Consider the following 21,774-nt stretch of genomic DNA (forward strand, 5'->3'; position numbering starts at 1 on the left):
TCTCCTCTCTTTGATCTTCTCTGGCTTAAAATCTCTCTACCTCATTGTGTCAAATTCATCTGTTGTCTCTACCGTTCTCCCACCTCGACTAATCACTTGGAGCTCTTTGACTTCCTCTCGTTGCAACTTGACTTTCTCCAGTCCAACTCTCGTAACAGTGAGGTAATTTTCCTTGGTGATTTTAATGTTCACAACCCCAGCTGGCTTCCGTTTTCTAGTCACACCGACCCAGCAGGTCGAGATGCTGAGGCTTTTGCAATTACTAATGACCTAGCACAGATTGTTCATTTACCTATAAGAATACCGGACAATCCTAATCATACAGCCAATACACTTGATCTTTTTCTCACAAACAACCCTTCTAAGTACACGGTCGAAGTGAGAGCTCCTTTAGGCACTTCAGATCACAACTTGGTGATTCTCTTCTCCAATGGAACCTTTATCTCATGGCTATTCCCAACCTCGTGTTGTTTGGCATTACAAGAATGCAAAATGGGATGACCTGCGAGACTTCTTTTCTTCTTTTCCTTGGTCAGATTACTGTTTCAAAAGCTCTGATGTCAACGTTTGCTCAGATCGTGTCAGTGAAATTATTCTTGCAGGAATGGAATCCTTTATCCCACACTCCACTTTAAAATCTCGTCATTTATCTAAACCTTGGTTTTCCAATAAATGTGCTAAGGCTGTCCAAGAGAAGAATGTTGCATATCGTAATTGGCTTGTTTATAATTCTTCAGTTTCATTTTCTGCCTACACCAAAGCTCGCAACAATTGTAAAGCAGTTATTAATCAGTCCAAACTAGAGTTTGAACAGGCTAAGAGTAGAAAACTTGCTTCTTGCCCTAATGGTAGCCGAGCATTCTGGTCTCTTGCCAAAGCTATTGGCCGCAACTTTTGCCCATCTCTGCTCCCACCTCTGTCCAAACCAGATGGTTCTGTTGTCACTTCAGCCAAGGATAAAGCTGACCTGCTAGTATCCCATTTTTCTTCCAGCTCATGTATTAATGATCTTGGTAAAACACTTCCCACCAACACGCTTCATTCAATGCCTCCTGTGGTCTTCCGTCAAAAGGATATCAGAAGGATTTTGATGAATCTCGATGCTAAGAAAGCTCCAGGTCCTGATGGTATTTCTCCACTTGTTCTCAAAACCTGTGCTCCTGAACTTACTCCTATTCTTTGCCGCCTTTTTTCACTTTCTTATTCTAAAGGTGTTTTTCCTTCTGCTTGGAAATTTGCTCATATCCAGCCAGTTTCTAAAAAGGGTGACAAATCCCTCCCATCCAATTATCGTCCCATTGCAATTACTTCTACTCTTTCTAAAGTAATGGAGAAATCAATTAACCGCCAACTCTTAAACTACCTAGAAACCTTCCGTCTGATCAACGATCACCAGTATGGATTCCGTCAGTGTCGATCCACTGGTGATATTCTGGCTTATTTTACCCATTTATGGACTAATTCAATGGAAAGGTTCGGTGAAACACAAGTAGTTGCTCTTGACATCTCAAAGGCTTTCGATCGTGTTTGGCATAAAGGTCTTCTAAACAAGCTTCCATCTTATGGTTTGCTAACTGTTTTTAGTAATTGGTTATCCAGTTTCCTCTCTGATCGCTCACTGAGGGTGATGGTAGATGGCTCTCTGTCTTCTAACTTCTCCACTAATGCCGGTGTCCCCCAAGGTTCAGTTCTTTCCCCCACTCTTTTCCTCTTGTATATCAATGACCTTCTTCCATTGACTGGAAATCCTATCCATAGTTTTGCTGATGACAGCACATTGCATTCAACTTTCCATTTTGAGAAACCTTGTCCTGCTCAATCAGCTTCAACTTCTCGAAAATCTGCTACCAATTTCTTAAATGCCGATCTTCAGGTAATTCTCCAGTGGGGCAAAGACAACTTAGTTGATTTCAACCCTTCTAAAACTCAGTCTTGTCTTATATCTCGCAAAAAGGATTCTTCTGCTCCTATGCTTATCTTTAGTGACACTCCAATTTCTAGGCAAAAGGATATATCTCTTTTGAGGATTACCCTGACTTCTAATCTCTCTTGGCACAAGCACATTACAAATATTGCTTCCTCTGCATCTAAAAAACTTGGTTTTCTCTTTCGCTCTCGGCGTTACTTTTCTTCCAAACAGCTGCTCACTCTGTATAAATCGCAAATCCGCCCTGCCATGGAATATTGTTCCCACATCTGGGGTGGTGCCCCCAAAACCTCACTCAGGCTTCTTGATTCCATTCAGAAGAGGGCAGTTAGGTTAATTAATGATTAATCTCTAACAGAGTCTCTCCACTCGCTGTCTCATAGACGCACTGTTTCTGCTGCATGCCTCTTCTACAGATACTTCCATGGGCACTGTTCTTCTGAATTAGCATCTATATTTCCCGCTCTCTCTTTCAAAACAGTCCGAACACGTGCCGCCACCAGCCAACATCCATTTACTGTCCAACTTCAAACCCACAGAACCAACTTTTCATCTTCCTTATTTATTCATTCAACTGCCGTTTTCTGGAACAACCTTCCTTCATACGTATTTCCTGAAAATTACAATCTACAGAAGTTCAAGTCCAATGTCAACAAATATCTTCTTTCGTCTTCTCAATCTCGAACCCAAGCACGGTACTAAGTACTATAGGTTCTAATACCTCTCGTGTTTGGGGTTTACATAAAAAAAAAAAAAAAACTCTAACTTAGGGGTTAAACCCGCTCTTAATCGATATTCTCTGTCTTAATCAGTCGCATTTTGCAGTCAATGCGAAACTTTTTTTTTTTTTTTTTGTACCAGCTATTAAAGCTGAAATGGAAGTTTCCATTTGAATTTAAAAAACAAAACAAAACATTGGATTAGAAGTAGTTAGAACTGGAAACGAATGTTTATTGTAATAAAATATTCAATACAGTGCTTCAGAGAAGTTGATCATGAACAAACCGGGTGAGTGATTAAAAAAAAAAGGAAAAAACTTTTAAAAAACACACACACACCTGTTGTTTTCTTGGTTAACAATGTCCAAGTTGTTTTCCAATGTCCAGTCTAGTTGAAAATTGGATGATAACTTAGACAGCACCATAGAACCTATAACGGACCTGTAACCATAGAAAAACTGTAGCCACAAATGTTTCGGGAATCTATGCTATCTCTTCTTCAGCTAGGCGTCTGACTTACTCGTGTAAGTTATTTATTCAGGAACTCTTGTTTCAAACAGCGATTTAGCCCGTTAGTTCCACCCTGCACAATCTTTAGTAACTTTAAATGGCATTAAATTGAGCAAAGTTCTTACTGAGAATTATTCTTACTGAGAATTAACGCTTTCCTCCCGTCGCATTTTTGGGGAACCTAGCACTAGCCTTAAAATATATTTCGGGATTTATCATACACTTCTGAGATCGATCTTCATTCACCCATAAAATATCTTTCTTCTCCTAGGTAACGATGGTTGATCGTGTTGCTGCTGAACGAGCGATTAAGGAAACTAACCCCATCATCGATGGTCGAAAGGCGAATGTGAACCTCGCCTATTTAGGTGCAAAACCCCGTGAAGGACTAAACGGTAGGAACACATTTTAAACAGTTGTAATTATAAATATGAATAGACAATTGGTGGTGTTGCTGCAAAATTGAGTTTTCGCCATCAATATAATTTTTTTAACTTGAATCAGTTCACGTTAAAGGGTATAAATGAAAACTACTTCCATCATCGATAACAACAATATATTTGGATGGCAACACGAATAGCACCATAGAACCCATAACCAACCTGTAACCGTAGGCAAACTATAGCCCCAGAATTATTACACTTACGAAGTCCGTTAATTCAGGGGAACACAGAGGGTGGTATAATTGGATTCGTTTGCCCTCTTGATTAATCATGATGCAGCATCAGTCACCAGCGCTCTATTTTAATTAGGACTGTCTACAGTCACGGGCTGTACAATGTGGAGGAATAAGCAGTATGCGGTCCCACATGTTGGACACGCCTGTTTTAGGGAGTACCTCTTATACAAGGGAACACAAACGGTATTTCCATTGATTAGTATCGTAAGTGTAATGTTACACTAAATTCGAGTTTAGTGGACAGGTCTTACCCCGTTACATAGACTGCTTTAACGGTCTGTATAACGGGTGTAGGCCTGTTCACTAAACTCATACAATCACCGAAGTTGGTTGAATATCATGAAGGCATTGTACGATGAAATAAAATAAAAAAAAAAAAAAAAAAAAGAACACAGATTAAAAGGAACAATACTGTGCATTGAAAGGACAGAATTCATGGGGTTCCTTGGCAATGCGACGTAGTCACCCCTCTCACTAGTGGACGAACTCACCGCTTGGCAGGTATATAGGTACACTGCATTCACGTAGAGGTAATTCGATGTCAGTGTGGATAAACGTTGTGAGTTAACCGACTTTGAAAGAGAGATGATAGTGGGTGCCCGACGCATAGGTCGTTCTATCGCGGAGGTGGTACAGAAATTGCACTAATCCCTGTTCGACATCAAGAGTGAATCGGGAATAAGCCATTTCCGGAATTTTTATTTTATTAATAACAAGATACACAACAGGTAACCATTAACAGTGTATCTGAGATCAGAACAATAAACATAATAACAATAATATGAAATCCAACAGGAAGATAGACATTGATGTAGATTCAAACATTAAAATCATATGTACAAAAGAGGATTGCATTAAGTTAAGTTACCGGTAAAACAAGTAATAATTAATTAGTCAGAGAATAGAAAAATAATAAAACACAATAATAATAAACTATAATAATTAGATCAGAGCTAGTCACTTTGCAGTTTAAGAGAAGAGGCAAACTTGTGGATGGAGTTCATCAGTGATTGGGAGTTGTCAAAGAAGTCAATGAGAGAGTGATTTGCTGATTCTGTTCAATGGACTGAACTTCATAAAGTCCGTGGTGGCAGAGTCAAGGCGAAACGGTGTAAGGTTTCTGACTTGTCTGCAAGGATCATTGATTTGATTTTGAAAGAAGTTGATTTTGCTAAGGATATCAGATGCTTCATAAGTTCCAGTGATTACTTTGGCTAGAAGGGTGATGTCAGCAGTAACTCTTCTGGTGCACAGAGGCCTCAGATGAAAGTAATCACACAGCGATTCATAATACACTGAGTGATAAAATAGAGGATTACGGTACGTAAGATAACGGACAAAATTTTTTTGGACTGCTTCAATTTTGTTAGTTGAAGTCTTTGTGTGAGGATTCCAGATGGGTGAACTGAATTCAAGGATTGGCAAAACAAAAGTTTTATAAAGGATAACCGCATATCTGTAGTTTTTGAACTTGTATGTGTTCCGTTTGATGAAGTCCAGTGTTTTGAATGCTTTGCTGGTGATTTTAAGGACATGAGCATCGAATTTAGCACTGCTGGAGAAGAGAATCCCAAAGTCGTTAACTTGGTCACAACTTTCGATGATCACAGAGTTAATACTGTACTTCGTATTTATTAGTTGTGGAGATCTGCCGGATGAGAAAGAGATTACTTTGCACTTCGAGGGGTTAGCAGACAAGCCATTCAGAGATAGCCACAGAGAGAATTTATTGAAGCTGTTGAGAATCGGTAATCTCCTTCACTGCTGACTAGATCTTAAGATCATCTGCATAGAGAGCAACTTGAACATTGGAGGTGTAGATGAACGAAGGAAGATCATTTACGAAAACAATGAAAAGAAGAGGACCTAAGGGGGAGCCTTGTGGGACTCCACTTGGTGGTATAAAACAGTCTGAGTTCACTTGATTGATAACGCTCAAGGAACGATGCGTAATATAGCTGCGTAGACATGAGAGTAAAGGGTCACGGATACCATATAGCTTAAGTTTTTCCAGAAGTTGTTCGTGCGTGACTTTATCAAATGAAGCTGCGATTTCAACAATGTAATTTCACTTTCCTGCCACATTCATAGAAAAATTACCACTGTATTGCCAAACGTAAATAAAGAAATAAATCTTCTGTTTGTACTCCAGTACCACCACATAAGGTCAGCGGAATTCACATTATACAAGAAGTTAGCAGTCATGTGGGATTGGACCACAGACAGCTCAAGCGCAAAGGTGTAGTAGCCATGCTGTTTCAAAGAAACTTATTGATAGAATATTTAATAACATCTGGCTCACCTTTGCCATTGATTACATGCTGTATCCTTCTCGGCAGGCACCGAACCAATTTTTGATAAAAGGATGGCGGAATTTTGGTCCACTTTTCCAGAGCAGCAGTAAATTCAGCAATTTATAGAGGGCGTGCTGGTCTGACCCGAGATAATGTTATACTTCTCAGAGGTATTCAGTAGGGTTAAAGTGAGAGCTATGGGCAAGACAATGAAGCTTTTGTCGGTGAGAGCTGTGGGCAAGCCAATGAAGCTTTTGTCGGTTAGTTCTTGTAGGACTTTAGGCGCATCAACCACTTAGGCCATATTGCGCCGTATATAATACGTCGGCAAATTGCGTGCGTTCTGTAGTCGGTTTGCTGGACGAAAAAAAACCATGCTACCCTCGCCTTAAATCGACTAACTCAGCCACGTTGTGAATAAAGACCCATAGAAATTCCTCACGTCATTGACGGGACTCAAACTCAGGTCTTTTCCACTCGGTCTGGAGACGACGGCGAATATATCAACTGTGCTACCCACGAGGACCAAGCTTTTGTACGCCAGACCAAGTCCCTGTAGGCTGGGTAGTATGATAAAGAATTTTCATATTGAAACAGAAAAAGGGCCGATCGCCCACTTCTCCACACTGCTGCCACAATATGGGAAGAACGGAATTGCTCAGAATGTCAATATACCGCATAGCATTTATTGTTTGAAGGATTATTACCAGTGGTCCTAGCACAGACCGCAAGGAACAACCTTAGACAGCAACAGCACCTCCTCCACACTTCACAGTTCAGGTGACATGCTCTGGTAAATAACGTTCTCCTAGCATCCGCAGACCCAAGCACGGCCAGCAGACCGAAAATGCTTGTAGCATGATTCGTCACTTCATAAAACAGCTTTCCAACGTTCCGGGAATCAGTTGCGATAGGTTGTGCAACACGCAAGTCGACGATGTGCATTGCATACTGATGTTCGGTTTTTGTGCAGTAGCTCTTCCATAAAATCCGATGCAATGCAGCTCTTTACTTATTATAGTAGTAGTAGTAGTAGTGGCATGTGATGCAAGAAAGCAAATGTATGAGCTTATGCAGCATCAGCCAAAAAAAAAAAAAAAAAAAAATCACACCATTCCCTCCAAATGCCTGTCCAGTTCCTCCTTAAATTTATTCAACCTATCAACTTCCACAACGGCAGATGGAAGTTTGTTCCAGCAATTAACCACCCGCTGGCTAAAGGCAAATTTCCGCACATCTATTCTACATCTGTCTTTTCTTAATTTGAATTTATGCCCCCTTAGGTTCGTAATCTGAACAAGTGGAAGGACACCATCAGAATTCAGCGTGCTCAACCCATTCAAGGCCTTATACATCTCAATCAGATCACCGTGCAGGTGCCTAGTCTCTAGCCACTGCAATTTGCAGAACTTAAGCCTCTCTTGGTAAGAGGATCCCTTCATTCCCCTCGCCAATCTTGTTGCCCTTCTCTGTACACGTTCAAGTAAATCTACATCCTTCCTAAAATGAGGCCTCCAGACCTGTACGCAGTACACAAGGCGTGGCCTGACCATTGCCTTATACAGAGGGACAATCACCTCCTTCTCCCTGCTAGCAAAATTCCTATATATCATTGACAAAACCCCATGACCTGCCCTGGCAGCCTGTCTGCATTGCTCAGAAAACTTCATATCTGACTGCACAATTACTCCCAGGTCTTTTTCATTTTCTACCACCTTAAGTGTAGTACCACACAGTTGGTACGTTTCTCTGGGGTTACTTCTACCCATATGCAGTACTTTGCATTTGTCAAGGTTAAACTTCAGTTGCCACTTCTTAGCCCATCTGCCCAAATTATCTAGATCCTGTTGCAGTAGCACACTGCCATTACTATCATTAACAACCCTGCCAACCTTTGTATCATCTGCAAACTTCGACATTAAGCCTGATATACCTTCATCAATATCATTGATAAATATACAAAACAACAGTGGACCCAACACCGAACCCTGTGGGACTCCACTAATAACATTAGTCCAAGAAGAGCGGCACCCATTGATTACCACCCTCTGTCTTCTCCTACTCAACCATCCTTTTATCCATTGTAGCAACTTACCCTTAATACCATTCTGCTCCAATTTGTACAATAGTCTTCCATGCGCAACAGTGTCAAAAGCTTTCCTGAAATCCAAATATATGATATCAAAATAATTTTTAGCATCCAGTTCCTTTGTAACCACATCATAATATCCTATCAAATTTGTCAGACAAGACTTTCCCTTAACAAACCCATGCTGTGTCTGAATTATTGCTGCAGTCTTGTCTAGATGATCCTGCAATGCATCCTTAACCAGCGACTCCATTATTTTACCCGGAACAGAAGTTAAACTAACTGGTCTGTAGTTACTCGTGTCACCCTTCGATCCCCCTTTGTGAATTGGGGATACATTTGCACATCTCCAGTCCGTGGGAACCTCCCCTGAGTCCAAGGATGCTCTCATAATTATGGCTAAGGGTTTGCTTAGTTGCTTTGCCGTCTCCTTTAATATAACTGGATAGATCCCATCCACCCCAGGTGCCTTTCTTACGTTTAACTTCAACAATTTCTCTTCCACTTCGCTCTCGGTTATTACAAAATCATTAAGTATCTTGCTACAATTTGATAACCTGCTGCCATTTTCAAACCTTAATAATTCCTCACGTGTGAATGTAGATGCAAAATACTCATTCAGTTTGTTTGCTATCTGAGCAGGATCATCAACAGTCGAACCATCGATGTCAAGTGGACCGATCAGATTCATCCCCTTCCTTTTAGAGTTTATATAAGTAAAGAAATCCTTGCTGTTTATTTTAGCATCTTTTGCCAAGGATTTCTTGTAATCTGCCTTCGCCTGCCGAACCTCCTTTGTGACCTGATTACAGATTAACTTATATCTGCCATATGCTTCTGAGTCGCTTGATAATTTATATGCATCCCATGCATTTTTCTTCTCTGTTACGAGTCTCATTAGTTCATTTGACAACCATTTAGGCCTAAACCTTGAACAATATTTCTTAATAGGTATGAACCTTTTAGTAGCTTCCACGATTAATTCCTTGAATGCTTCCCACTTAGAATTTACTGTTGGTAACATCGTCAGTTGATCCCACTGTAGTTGTCAGTTGTTCCCATCATAGGGAACTAATGGGATCTACGTACAACTGCTCTGGCGCCTCCGTAGCCAGGTGGACAGGAGCAGCAGTGCATAGCACACGCTTCTTGATTAGACCGGGGTTCGAGCCCGTGACCACCAAATACGAAGGATGCGGAAAGGTCAGGGAATGACCACCGCATATCCCGGAGCAATATGGCCTTAGTTGCTAATGCTCCTAAAAACCAAATAACAATAACAACTGCTCTGTGCGCTCACTAGTTTTTTTTCCGTGCAGATCCTTCGGTCTATTTAATGTTTCTCGGTTTCCAGTATCACCCTAATTTTCGTTTGGCGATTACGCCAGGTCTCGTTTATGTGGAGTTTTCCGTGTTGCTGCAATGCCACAAACCAATTGATTGCTAAAGTCTTACACTTGGGGAATAGAATCCCAAAATAACTTGTACACTTGGTGGGGTTGAATTAAAAATAATAGAAGAAAGCGATCTGTGAGTTGCGATGTCGGAAATGAAGTTCTTTGAGAAGTTTACTGAAGGAAGGCCTCTGGTGCCCTATTGATGATTTATTGAACATTTGCTTGTGAAGATAGGGCGGTCATAATCCACTGTATAAGGCAAATGTAAGACTGCACCAGGAATCATGTGTTCAAGTATGGAGACTGCAGCTGATAAAAGACATGGAGCTTCTTGAAATGGTCCAAAGAGGAGCAACGTCTCTGGCAAAACTGGCTAAAGGATATCCATTTGAGGAGACACTTCAAGCCGAACTGGCTATCCAGGTGGGTAAAGTGCCTGCCTGACAATCCAAAGGTCGCAGGTTCGAATCCCGCCTCGGGCTTGGATTAGAGTAAAATGGAAAAACTTTGGTAGGTGCACAATGGCCACAGAAGCTGATTCGCTAACAAAAAAAAAAAAAAAAAAAAAAAGAAAGAAAAAAAAAGACACTTCAAATACGTGAGCCAAAGCTTGGTAAGTGGGGACCTAGTTGAGGAACTTGCATGACATCCTTTTCTATAAGGCTCCGAGAGGAGGTCGTAAGATGAATGAAGGCGCAATTGTCGCTGTTATAAATGACTTCAGAACTAGGGGCCATAAATTAAAATTACTGAAAAAGATTTAGACTAGATTGTTGAATTTTTCTTTTATCCGGCGAGTTGTTGATTATCGGAATAAGATATCTCCTGGGGTATTTGCGGTTGAGCGCTTGGGAAGATTCAAAAGTCAGTTGTATAAGTTCTTGCATGAGAAGGGAGTCAAATAGGTAGTTCATCTTAATTTATTTTAGTATTTCTTTGATTGCTTTTTTAAAATTAATTATTATTTATTTATTTTGCCTGTGTAGCTAAAGCCTTATTCTATATGGCTAATTTCTTATCATGACTCCCCGTTAAATGTCGCCAGGCTCCATGCCTCGATCAATCTTTTTATTTCTTTATTTTTACTTATTATTCGTATATCATTATGTTGTTCAAAGCTGTAAATATTTGCATATTATTGCAGTTGCTGCTTGCTTGCTCTCTCTCTGCGCCCTCGTGGGTAGCACAGTTGGCAGAATCGCTATCCTCCCCACACTGAGTGGAAAAGACCTGAGTTCGAGTTCCATCGACGACGAGAGAAATTTTTATGGTCCTTTTTTTTCACAACGTGGCTGAGTAAGTCGATCTCAGGCGAGAATAGCATGATTTTTTTTTCTCCCGGAAACTCGGGTTTTACGTCCAGCAAACAGAAAATAGAACAAAACACACCCAATTTACAGACTGTATACACGGAGCAATATGGCCTTAGTCGCTGATGCTCCTACAAACCTATTACAACAACAACAGCTCTCTCTCTCTCTCTCTCTCTCTTTTTTACCTATTCGTGACACGACGATGGCGAGCAAGGTTCATTTTATCCAATTCTCAGGGGTACACCATACTTTTGGAAATGTAGTATATATCGATCACACTGTCATTTTAATAAATGACTGTTTTAATAAATATTGAAATTCTATATGTGAAATATTTCGTTTACAAATTCACAATAATTCTTTTAGTTGAACGATTTATTGTTGAAGATTAGGGAAGTTTTCACTAGCATTTTGATGTCATATTGAATGCAAGGGTAATGAGCAAAGCAATCTAATTGTCACATTTGGTTCGTAAGTGCATTATGTACTGCATCATTAATACACTTTTGTGAAAATTTCCCTGGAGTAATGAAGGAGGTGGAGGGACAGAACAATTAGATGCATATATTGGTTCAAAAAAAAGAACTGGAAAGACGTCTATTTTACCCTTGAGAACATCTACGTGTTTCTAGTTTTCTGTGTAGTAGGGTGATATCCTTGTAGCGTGCAATTTGTCTCTCACACGCGATATTCTTTTGGTGTAAGCAACAGATTCCCAAAAGAATATATCACTTACTATCGCTGTTTTTTTTTTTTTTTTTAACTGGCCACCGATACTCGAAAATATCAACAACCAGTAGATTTAGTGAGCACACGTATTCCAACAACTGGGAGTAAAAATGATTAAAATAACATCACTTCTTAAATATTGTTTTGGTTACGGTAACTTCTTATTAATATTAATTTTGGAAAGTCTATCTAGCCATGAAACGTAGTACATAAAATATAACTAATAGTGGACCTGCTACTTTACTCCCGAACAATTTTGTGTTTTTAGGATCCATCTACTACTTGCTTTTGCTGTCCTCTTGTTAACATTATAATAAAACCTCGATAGAATAATGTGATGAACTGTTTCTGATGTGTGTTTTCTTATAAGGTCAGTTTAGGTAATTAAAACTTGAAGTCCTACACACCTTTTTCAGAGATAGTTAACTCGACCCCCTTGAAAAGGCCTCTATTTAGTTTGGATCCAATTCTCTGCTTTTGACATAATCTAATTCAGATATTTTCAACCTATCGAGTTTACTACCCGTTTATAATTAGATGCACTAACAGAAAAGCCCAATAAACCTGAAAGTGCAAATTGTTTTTGTTTTTTGGTCGTGACCTCCAGAAACGTGCTTTAGAGAAATTTGATTCAAATTTCAAATTTGAATCAATCGCGTTCAAAATTGATTCTTATAACGGGAACATATGATAACGATGAAAGGGTAGGGCAATTTCCATTATAAATATGACCTTTTAGAGAGGTAAATAGCTTAGTAATATAGCGAAATTTTCAACTTCCAAGGACTTGGAACGAATTGCAAAAAAAAAAAAAAAAAACACACAATGTGTTATTGGGTTCATATTTCGATATTTTCACGATACCTGTATTTATTCCTACAGGATGTAAAATACATTTCCACGATTTTTTTAAGTTTGCACCCGCCGGCAAAAGCCTACGTAAAGTCGAATTTCCGTAAGTTGAGCATTACGTAAGTCGGGGAGTTCCTGTATGGTTTTTCCATAAACATGCGTTCAGACAGGAATATACAGTATTATTAATGCTTTGTCACGAATGCTCCGGAGCCTCCGGTATGAATAAGTTTTTATAAATGTGATCTAATAAACCACTGTTCTGCATGTGGTATTGCCACCGATGTGGTTTTATAAGAATTGCGCATAATTACTAAAATGAGGCAATTCTGAATCAATTTATAGTTTCAGTCAAGGTTTTACGATCAGAATGGAAACTATTTTACTGAAAATCGATATATCTGATAACTTCAGTATCATGGCGAAGGGGTGGGAATATAAGTCTGAGATTACACATGATATGTATGTACCTCGAAGGCTGTTCAAGAGAAGAACATTGCATATTGTAATTAGCTTGTTTCTAATTCTCCAGTTTCATTTTCTGCTTACACCAAAGCTCGCAACAGTTGTAGAGCAGTTATTAATCAGTCTAAACTAGAGTTTGAACAGGCTAAGAGTAGAAAACTTGCTTTTTGCCCTAATGGTAGCCGAGCATTCTTCTCTTGCCAAAGCTATTGGCTGCGACTTTTGCCCATCTGTGCTCCTACCTCTGTCTAAACCAGATGGTTCTGTTGTCACTTCAGCCAAGAATAAAGCTGACCTGCTAGCATCCCATTTTTCTTCCAACTCATGTATTAATGATCTTGGTAAAACACTTCCCACCAACACGCTTCATTCAATGCCTCCTGTGGTCTTCCGTCAAAAGGATATCAGAAGGATTTTGATGAATCTTGATGCTAAGAAAGCTCCAGGTCCTGATGGTATTTCTCCACTTGTTCTCAAAACCTGTGCTCCTGAACTTACTCCTATTCTTTGCCGCCTCTTTTCCCTTTCTTATTCCAAAGGTGTTTTTCCTTCTGCTTGGAAATTTGCTCATATCCAGCCAGTTCCCAAAAAGGGTGACAAATCCCTCCCATCCAATTATCGTCCCATTGCAATTACTTCTACTCTCTCTCTCTCTAAAGTAATGGAGAAATCGATTAACCTCCAACTGTTAAACTACCTAGAAACCTTCCATCTGATCAACGATCGCCAGAATGGATTCCGTCAGTGTCGATCCACTGGTGATATTCTGGCTTATGTTACCCATTTATGGACTAATTCAATGGAAAGGTTCGGTGAAACACAAGTAGTTGCTCTTGACATCTCAAAGGCTTTCGATCGTGTTTGGCATAAAGGTCTTCCAAACAAGCTTCCATCTTATGGTTTGCCAACTGTTTTTTGTAATTGGTTATCCAGTTTTCTCTCTGATCGCTCACTGAGGGTGATGATAGATGGTGGCTCTCTGTCTTCTAACATCTCCATTAATGCCGGTGTCCCCCAAGGTTCAGTTCTTTCCCCCACTCTTTTCCTCTTGTATATTAATGACCTTCTTCCATTGACTGGAAATCCTATCCATAGTTTTGCCGATGATAGCACATTGCATTCCACTTTCCATTTTGAGAAACCTTGCCTGCTCAATCAGCTTCAAGTTCTCGAAAATCTGCTGCCAATTCCTTAAATGCCGATCTTCAGGTAATTCTCCAGTTGGGCAAAGACAACTTAGTTGATTTCAACCCTTCTAAAACTCAGTCTTGTCTTATATCTCACAAAAAGGATTCTTCTGCTCCTACGCTTATCTTTAGTGACACTCCGATTTCTAGGCAAAATGATATATCTCTTTTGGGGATTACCCTGACTTCTAATCTCTCTTGGCACAAGCACATTACAAACATTGCTTCCTCTGCATCTAAAAAACTTGGTTTTCTCTTTCGCTGTCGGCATTACTTTTCTTCCAAACAGCTGCTCATTCTGTATAAATCGCAAAACCGCACTACCATGGAATATTGTTCCCACAACTGGGGTGGTGCCCCAAAAACTTCTCTCAGGCTTCTTAATTCCATTCAGAAGAGGGCAGTTAGGTTAATTAATGATTCATCTCTAACAGACTCTCTCCACTCGTTGTCTCATTAGACGTACTGTTTCTGCTGCATGCCTTTAATACAGATACTTCCATGGGCACTGTTCTTCTGAACTGGCTTCTATAATTCCTGCTATCTCTCTTTCAAAACAGTCCGAACACGTGCCGCCAACAGCCAACATCCATTTACTGTCCAACTTCAAACTCACAGAACCAACTTTTCATCTTCCTCGTTTATTCATTCAACTGCCGTTTTCTGGAACAACCTTCCTTCGTACGTATTTCCTAAAAGTTAACAGTCTACAGAAGTTCAAGTCTAATGTCAACAAATATCTTCTTTCGTCTTCTCAACCTCCAACCTAAGCATGGTACTAAGTACTATAGGTTCTAATACCTCTCGTGTTTGGGGGTTTACATAAAAAAAAAATAAATAAATAACGAATTGGTAAATGTACGCACCTTTTCAGGGCTTCAGTCAGTCGATCTTTTAATTTAATGTAATCTATAATTTATGAATTAGACTATACAGATCAAGGGGTACGATTAATTTGTTAAAAAAAAATGTTTTTTGAACTACATATAAACTATTTCCCTCATTTCCTAAATCAAAGGTTTTTGGTTCACTTATTTTCATGTTTTGTATGATTTAAATCTTTCGGTATTTGAAAGTTCTGACGGCTCAGGTGCTTTGCATTGGAAGAACAAGGATTGTCGAATTAACGTTATCAGATTTCAACTGAAATATTTGAGCACCAGCTATAAGAATATCTGATATATTCAAAAATAAATAAGTAAGGTTTTGTGTGTATTATTGAGCTTTAATATTATCTTGACAAGCATTAAATAGCCATTTCCTACATATTACAAAATACTTGTCTTGTACTTTGATCTATGTGGCGTGCTTACTTGCGCAGTTCATAATTTATTTTGCAAACATCACGTGGAAGACCGTCATTTTTTTATGGAAACTTATCGTAATGAATGTTTAATATCGCTACCTGTTTGCCTATTTCAATATTTTATATGGGCACCCTCGAGTACCTTTGTTTTCAGTAGGACGAACAGCAACTGGATGTTAAAGTTGCTGAGAGTAGGGTTAAGAAACCTTCTGTTAAGAAACTGGATTGCCAATAAATAAGGGAATGAAACTAGTTACGTCCTGTAAATTTTCTTTAATCAGAATACGTATTAAGACTGTTGTATGTTTTTTTTTTTTTCCCCGAAATCGGAAAATGCAATTTAATAGATTGTTATAGTTGAAATTCAGAAAGATATCATTATCAGGTAGAGAAAACGATAATGAAAAAGAGGCACAAGCGTGTTTGTTTACTAAAATTTACGCAGTTCTCTCCCTCGTAATCAGTTATATATTGAGAATCGGAAAAGTTTTTTTTTTTTTTTTTTTTAATTTACAAGTTAGTGAATGCTTTATGATTATCACTATGTAACAAAAAAAAGTTTATTTTTATTTAATTGCTTCTTATGTGTGCTGGATCTAACTGTGTCATTGGTTTTTCTGTAGTGATACTTCTACATATATTACGTAAGTGCATAATTGTATAATACGTTTTTTTTTTTTTTTTGCTCTCTCTCTTTCTCTCTCTTCCAGTTTGCTTTTGTTGCAAACGCATAACATCGTTGGTAGCAGGAACGCCGCATGCCTATGAGGCACCTTTATGCAAATTCCTTCCCCTCAAAAAAATAATAATAATAATAATAACAATAAAAACAGTAATAATCAATGAACACAAAATAAATTTTGCAGTTAAAAAAAAACTAGAACTGCGTTCAAAGACTTTACAACAACAAGAAAAAAACATTTTTGTTTCTTTATGGCCGAAAGCAAATTTTAGATGATAATGTAATGGGCTTTTTAGTAATCTTTATAGTAAAGGTTAAAAAAAAATAATCACCTCGTTTTTAATTTATTTATTTTAATTTTTTTAAATTGGTAAACCGTTAAACTCCGGATGGCGCCCCTCCCCCGACTATGCGCCTTTATGCGGTGCACACAAATCGTTGGTGGGGGGGGGGGCGCAAAGCTGTGGACCTCATATCTGCAGATATGAGTAGTATGATATCTGTAGTAACTGGAGATCAACAACATTAGAAGGATTGTTTCGTTGTAACCACATGTGTGTGTGCGCGCCTTTTGCAATACCTCGAGCATGAAGAGAGCCTACAGACCATCATGGCGGCTGCTACTTTAACTAGTAATGGTAGCTATATCAAGGTTTAAAAAGTCTGTGGACCGGAAAGCTAGTATTCCAACATACACTCCACTATTGCTCTGGTGCTACAATGAAGATCTTCCAATTCCTAATCCACCTTCCAGAGAAGATTCTCCAGAATTGGATGAATTTGTGAACAGAATAGCTGGGGTTATCCTGTCCACAAATTCACCTCAGAAGCCGATTCATGTAAAGTGCCACATTTCTATAATTAGCAAGAACTGGATGACTCCCTCGTAGATAGCATTGTCATATAATCGCCGTCTTTCTCACGCTAGGTGGACAAAAAGCTTAAGTTCGAATCCCGTCAATGACGCCAGATATTTTTATGGTTTTTTTTTTTTTTTTTTTAAGTGAAACATACTTTGGGGCACCTACAACCGAGTAAATCTGATCGTCACAAATAAATCATTGACAAATATTTGTATTTTTATAGTCATAAGACAAATACTTGTATTGTCGCAATCACCTCCTGCAGTAGTAACTGCAGAAAATATGATTGTGACTTCATACTATTCAACAAATTCCGTAGCCAGGTGGGAAGGAGCAGCAGTGCGTAGCATACGCTTCTTAATTAGACCAGGGTTCGAGCCCGTCACCACCAAATACGGAGGATGCGGAAAGGTCAGGGAATGACCACCTCATATTCCCAGAGCAATATGGTCTTAGTTGCTAATGCTCCTAAAAACCAAATAACAATATTCAACAAATGGCTACAACCAAACCTAACTAGGCTTGGATTTCGCTAACCCCTTCCAAGTCAAGGATGTTTTCACATAAAATAAAACATCTTTCGTGCGTACAAGGTACACACGCGGTTTTTTTTTTTTTTTTCACAATGTGTCTTAAGTTAGTTGGTCTCAGGCGACGTAGCATGGTTTTATCTACTTGAAGCGCGGATGTTTAATTAGCAAACAGGAAAATCGACTATAGAATACACGCGATTTACAGACACAATATACTGACGCTTCTAGCCTTAGTTGCTTTGGAACTTAACATACGCAGAGACGAATTGGATGACGTAGATAGAAACTAGGGTCTGACCCAATCCAATGCAGAGCTCCTAACTGCTCGTTTAGAAGAGTGGAATCTATTGGATCCCAGCTGCTAGACTCGTATGCAGAAAAAGACATGCCACTTATGTACATTGTTGCAGAATTCCTATGGTATCGTACTGTTTTGATTTTGTTGGTTTTATGAAGAAATTGACTTTGGTAACAATCCAGAATAGTGGTATCTTCTCATAGACAATGAAGGTAAAAGTTTGAAAACTGTATTGCTTCGCAATATATACTTATGGATTTCTGTTGCGCACTCTATTCACATTAAAGAACACCACGGAACTGTGAAGCATGTGTAAGAGAAGATCAGATATGACCAGCATAAATGGGATGTCTCTAGGAGCTTCAAGATGCTGGGGCTCCTTCTGGGTTTGCAAGGTAAATCCACCTTACAATCACCTGGGGTTCTTTCTGGGTTTGAAAGGCGGCTTCACTTTGAAAATTCAGAAGGAACCTAGCATCTATTAAGTTACCTTTGTTTCTCTGCTGCAGTGACAGCAGGGAAGTAGATCAATGCTACTAGTGAAAAGAATGGTCTGGCAAAATTGAGTTGTAGCCTGCCTCACACAAAGTATAAATACTCCCCTTAGTTACAATATATACTTATGGCTGAGTCAACATCTGAGCCAATATTTATTGGCTCAGATGTTGATGTAAATAGATGTTGACTTTAAGAACTGGGAGCCAAAATGACTGATGCTGAGCGAAATGCCTGGCAGCCATGTAGTGAATGGCTTTCTTGATAACACTAAAAGATAAAATTACAAAGAACTAGTTGACAAGTTGATTGAAAGTTACGGTAGGCAGAGTGTCAATCAAACTCTGTTACTTGTACTCTCACCTGGATTTTTTCAGACCAAATCTAGGCGATGTTAGCGAAGAGCATGAGGAATACATCCTCCCCCCCCCCACACACAAGACATAGTCAGTGAACCAGAGATTCCAAGAAAAGTGAGAAGAATCCACGATGGCCGATTATATTTCCTTCTTGGTTCGGAATGGTCACACCGACCACAAAAGGCAGACGTTTAAATTATAGTTTTAAGGATGTTTTTTTTTTTATTAACTCTAGGAGGGATTCTATTTATTTATTTTTTAGCGAAGATTAATACCCTGTTCTGTACAGAAGTCACACAGTGTTAATAAATCTGATATAATATTGTTGCATATTTACGTTTCCTTCATTTTTGGAAATGCATGGGTTGCAAATAAATTATCCACGATACAGAAGCCGTAGATATAAACTAGTGTGTAATCAAGTCACAAAAAGAGCAAGCTAAGGCAGATGAGAAGTCTTTAGCAAAGGATGCAAAGAAAACAGCAAAGACATTTTACTTATGCAAACATTAGAAGGAAGGAGATGAATCATATTGGTCCACTTTGATATCAGTGGTTTAACTGTTGATGATCCTATTCAGGTTACTGAAAAACTGAAGAGGTATTTTATATCTACATTCACATGAAGATTTTAGGGAGGGGAGATGCCTGGCATTTATCAGACTCTAAGAGGAGCTAAATGATTCATGCTGTGATAACTGAGAGGAACATGGAAGAGAAATTGTTGAAGATGAACTTAAAAATAGTACATGGGGCGGATCTATCCAATTATAGTATATTAAGGAAGGCAGCAAAGGAGGTAAGCAAACTCATAACCATAATTATGAGAGTATCTTTGGATTCGGGGAGGTCTCTACGGACTAGAGATGCGCGAATGTATCCCAATTCACAAAGGGGGAGGGACAAAAGGTGAGATGATTAATTACAGACCTGCTAGCTTAACTGTGTTCCACGGAAAATAATGGAGTCACTGGTTAAAGAAGTAATGTAGGACCATCTAGACAGACGTTCAGTTATACTGCAGTCAAAACATGGATTTGTTAAGGGAGTGACCTTGTCTGATCAATGTGATTGGATACTATGATGCAGTAACAAAGGAAATTGGATGCAAAAAATTTTATTTTGACATCATACACTTAGGTTTCAGAAAAGCTTTTGATACCGTTGCACATAAAAGACTGCTGTATAAATTGGAGCAGCGTGGTATTAAGAGCAAATTATTGTTATGGATAAATGGATCGTTTTGGTAGAAGACAGAGAGTGGTTATTAACGGAGACTGTTCGTGGACTAATGTTATTAGTGGAGTTCCGCAGGGTTCAGTGCTGGGCCCATTGTTGTTTTCTATATTTATTAATGATATTGATGGAAGTTTATCAGGCTTAATATCTGTTTGCAGATATACAAAGGTTGGCAGGGTGGTTAATGACAGTAATGACGATACTGCCATTAACCACATTAATTTTTCTAGATCTTGTTGCTACTGCAACAAGATCTAGAAAAATTAGGCAGAATGGCTGAGAAATAGCAGTTTAACGTTGATAAATGCAAAGTACTTCATAGACTAGCAGTAATCCCAGATTAAGGTACCAACTGTGTGATATGACACTCAGGTTAGTGGAAAATGAAGAACACATGGGGTAATTGTGCAGTCAGATGTGAAGTTTTCCGAGCAGTGGAGAAAGGCTGCCACGGCAGCTCACGTGGTTTTGTCAATGATATACAGGAACCTTTCTAGCAGGGATAAGGAGGTGATTATCCCATTGTACAAGGCAGTGGTTATGCCGCATCTTGAGTACTGAAAGGTCTGGAGGCCTCATTTCAGGAAGGATGTAGATCTGCTGGAACGGGTGCAGAGAAGATCGAAGAGATTGTTGATGGGAACGAAAGTGTGTTCTTACCAAGAAAAGCTTCAGTTCTGCAAATGGCAGCGTCTGGAGACTAGGTATCTGCGAGCTGATCCGATTGATGTGTTTATGGTTTTGAATGGATTGAGCAAGCGCAATGCTGATGACAGTCTTCCTCTTGGTCGGACTCGCCCGAGAGAAGTATAAATTCAAATTGAAGGATGGTAGCAGAATTAAGTGGGCGAGCACATGTCATCACATGTGCTCACCCACTCGAATTCTATTCCTGTTCCAGAATAACCTTTACATCGTTGGTTGCCCATTCCAGTCTTGTTGTTCCCGATGATCCCACAAATTTTCGTGGAATCACATCCCTCCACTGTGTGTGTCACTACAGATGCCACATAGTTGTAATTTGTTATTTTAGTGGCTACAACCTGTGTGGAGTGTAACCTGTCTTTAATTTCTTAAAGGTGTATAGATTATCCTCATATGTTTTGTGGTACTTCCTGTCCCACTTCTTCACTGGTTGTAAAGACACCAGGACGGGTAAATGTTGGCAAGAATGTTGATTATTAACAGATCCATTTTAATTAATACATACATTTTAATAGTTAACTGATTTATATTCGTAAATTAAATGTTAATTGATATCCAAAAATAAAATTAAACAATAATATTTACTCATATTTGTGAATTGCTGTTGCTATTGAACTATCATCTGGTATTAACTTCATGAAAATCTCTGCGAGTAGTGCGTTATCCATAATAAGTCCAATATTCTTTATTTGTGAAGGGTGTCTAAAATTCTAAAGTAACCTTACATCTGAAAATTTTGAGAAGGTTACTTTAGACTTTTACAAAAACTATATTTGATGAAACAAAATTGCTGTATATTTCAATCTTTGTTGGAGTATAGTCTTGTTTCATCAAGCAAAACATTAGTAAATGTTTTGTCAACTTCAAACGAAATTAAAATGTTATTCTAGTGGATGTTCTCTAACTGCTGGTGCAGGTGATATGATTTTTTTTATTTTTTATTTTTTTATATAGATCTTGGTTTAATAGGAATGGGGTAATATTTTTATTAGCCATTGATCTGCGTTGCTCCCTAGATGATGTTTTCCGTTTACAGTTAGTATGATGGGATAGCCTTTTTCCAGGGCTTTTATGTTGACAAACAGGGTCAATTTTATTTCAAGCGTTTGAGATTTGTTCACTTAATTGTGATG

At 38.8% G+C, this 21,774-nt stretch overlaps 1 protein-coding gene across 1 annotated transcript in view; it reads left to right on the forward strand.

Moving 5' to 3' along the window:
• LOC150075322 (RNA-binding protein 38-like) overlaps positions 1-21,774 on the forward strand; it is a 62,200-nt gene that overhangs the window by 7,961 nt on the left and 32,465 nt on the right. Inside the window, exon 2 of the mRNA XM_090388447.1 lies at positions 3,428-3,551. Coding sequence (XP_090244573.1) covers positions 3,428-3,551 — 124 coding nt within the window. The remainder of the gene's footprint in view (positions 1-3,427; positions 3,552-21,774) is intronic.

Source organism: Mastigoproctus giganteus, chromosome 14 (assembly GCF_048544385.1).
Source record: "Mastigoproctus giganteus isolate SK-2022 chromosome 14, ASM4854438v1, whole genome shotgun sequence".
Taxonomy (NCBI): domain Eukaryota; kingdom Metazoa; phylum Arthropoda; class Arachnida; order Uropygi; family Thelyphonidae; genus Mastigoproctus; species Mastigoproctus giganteus.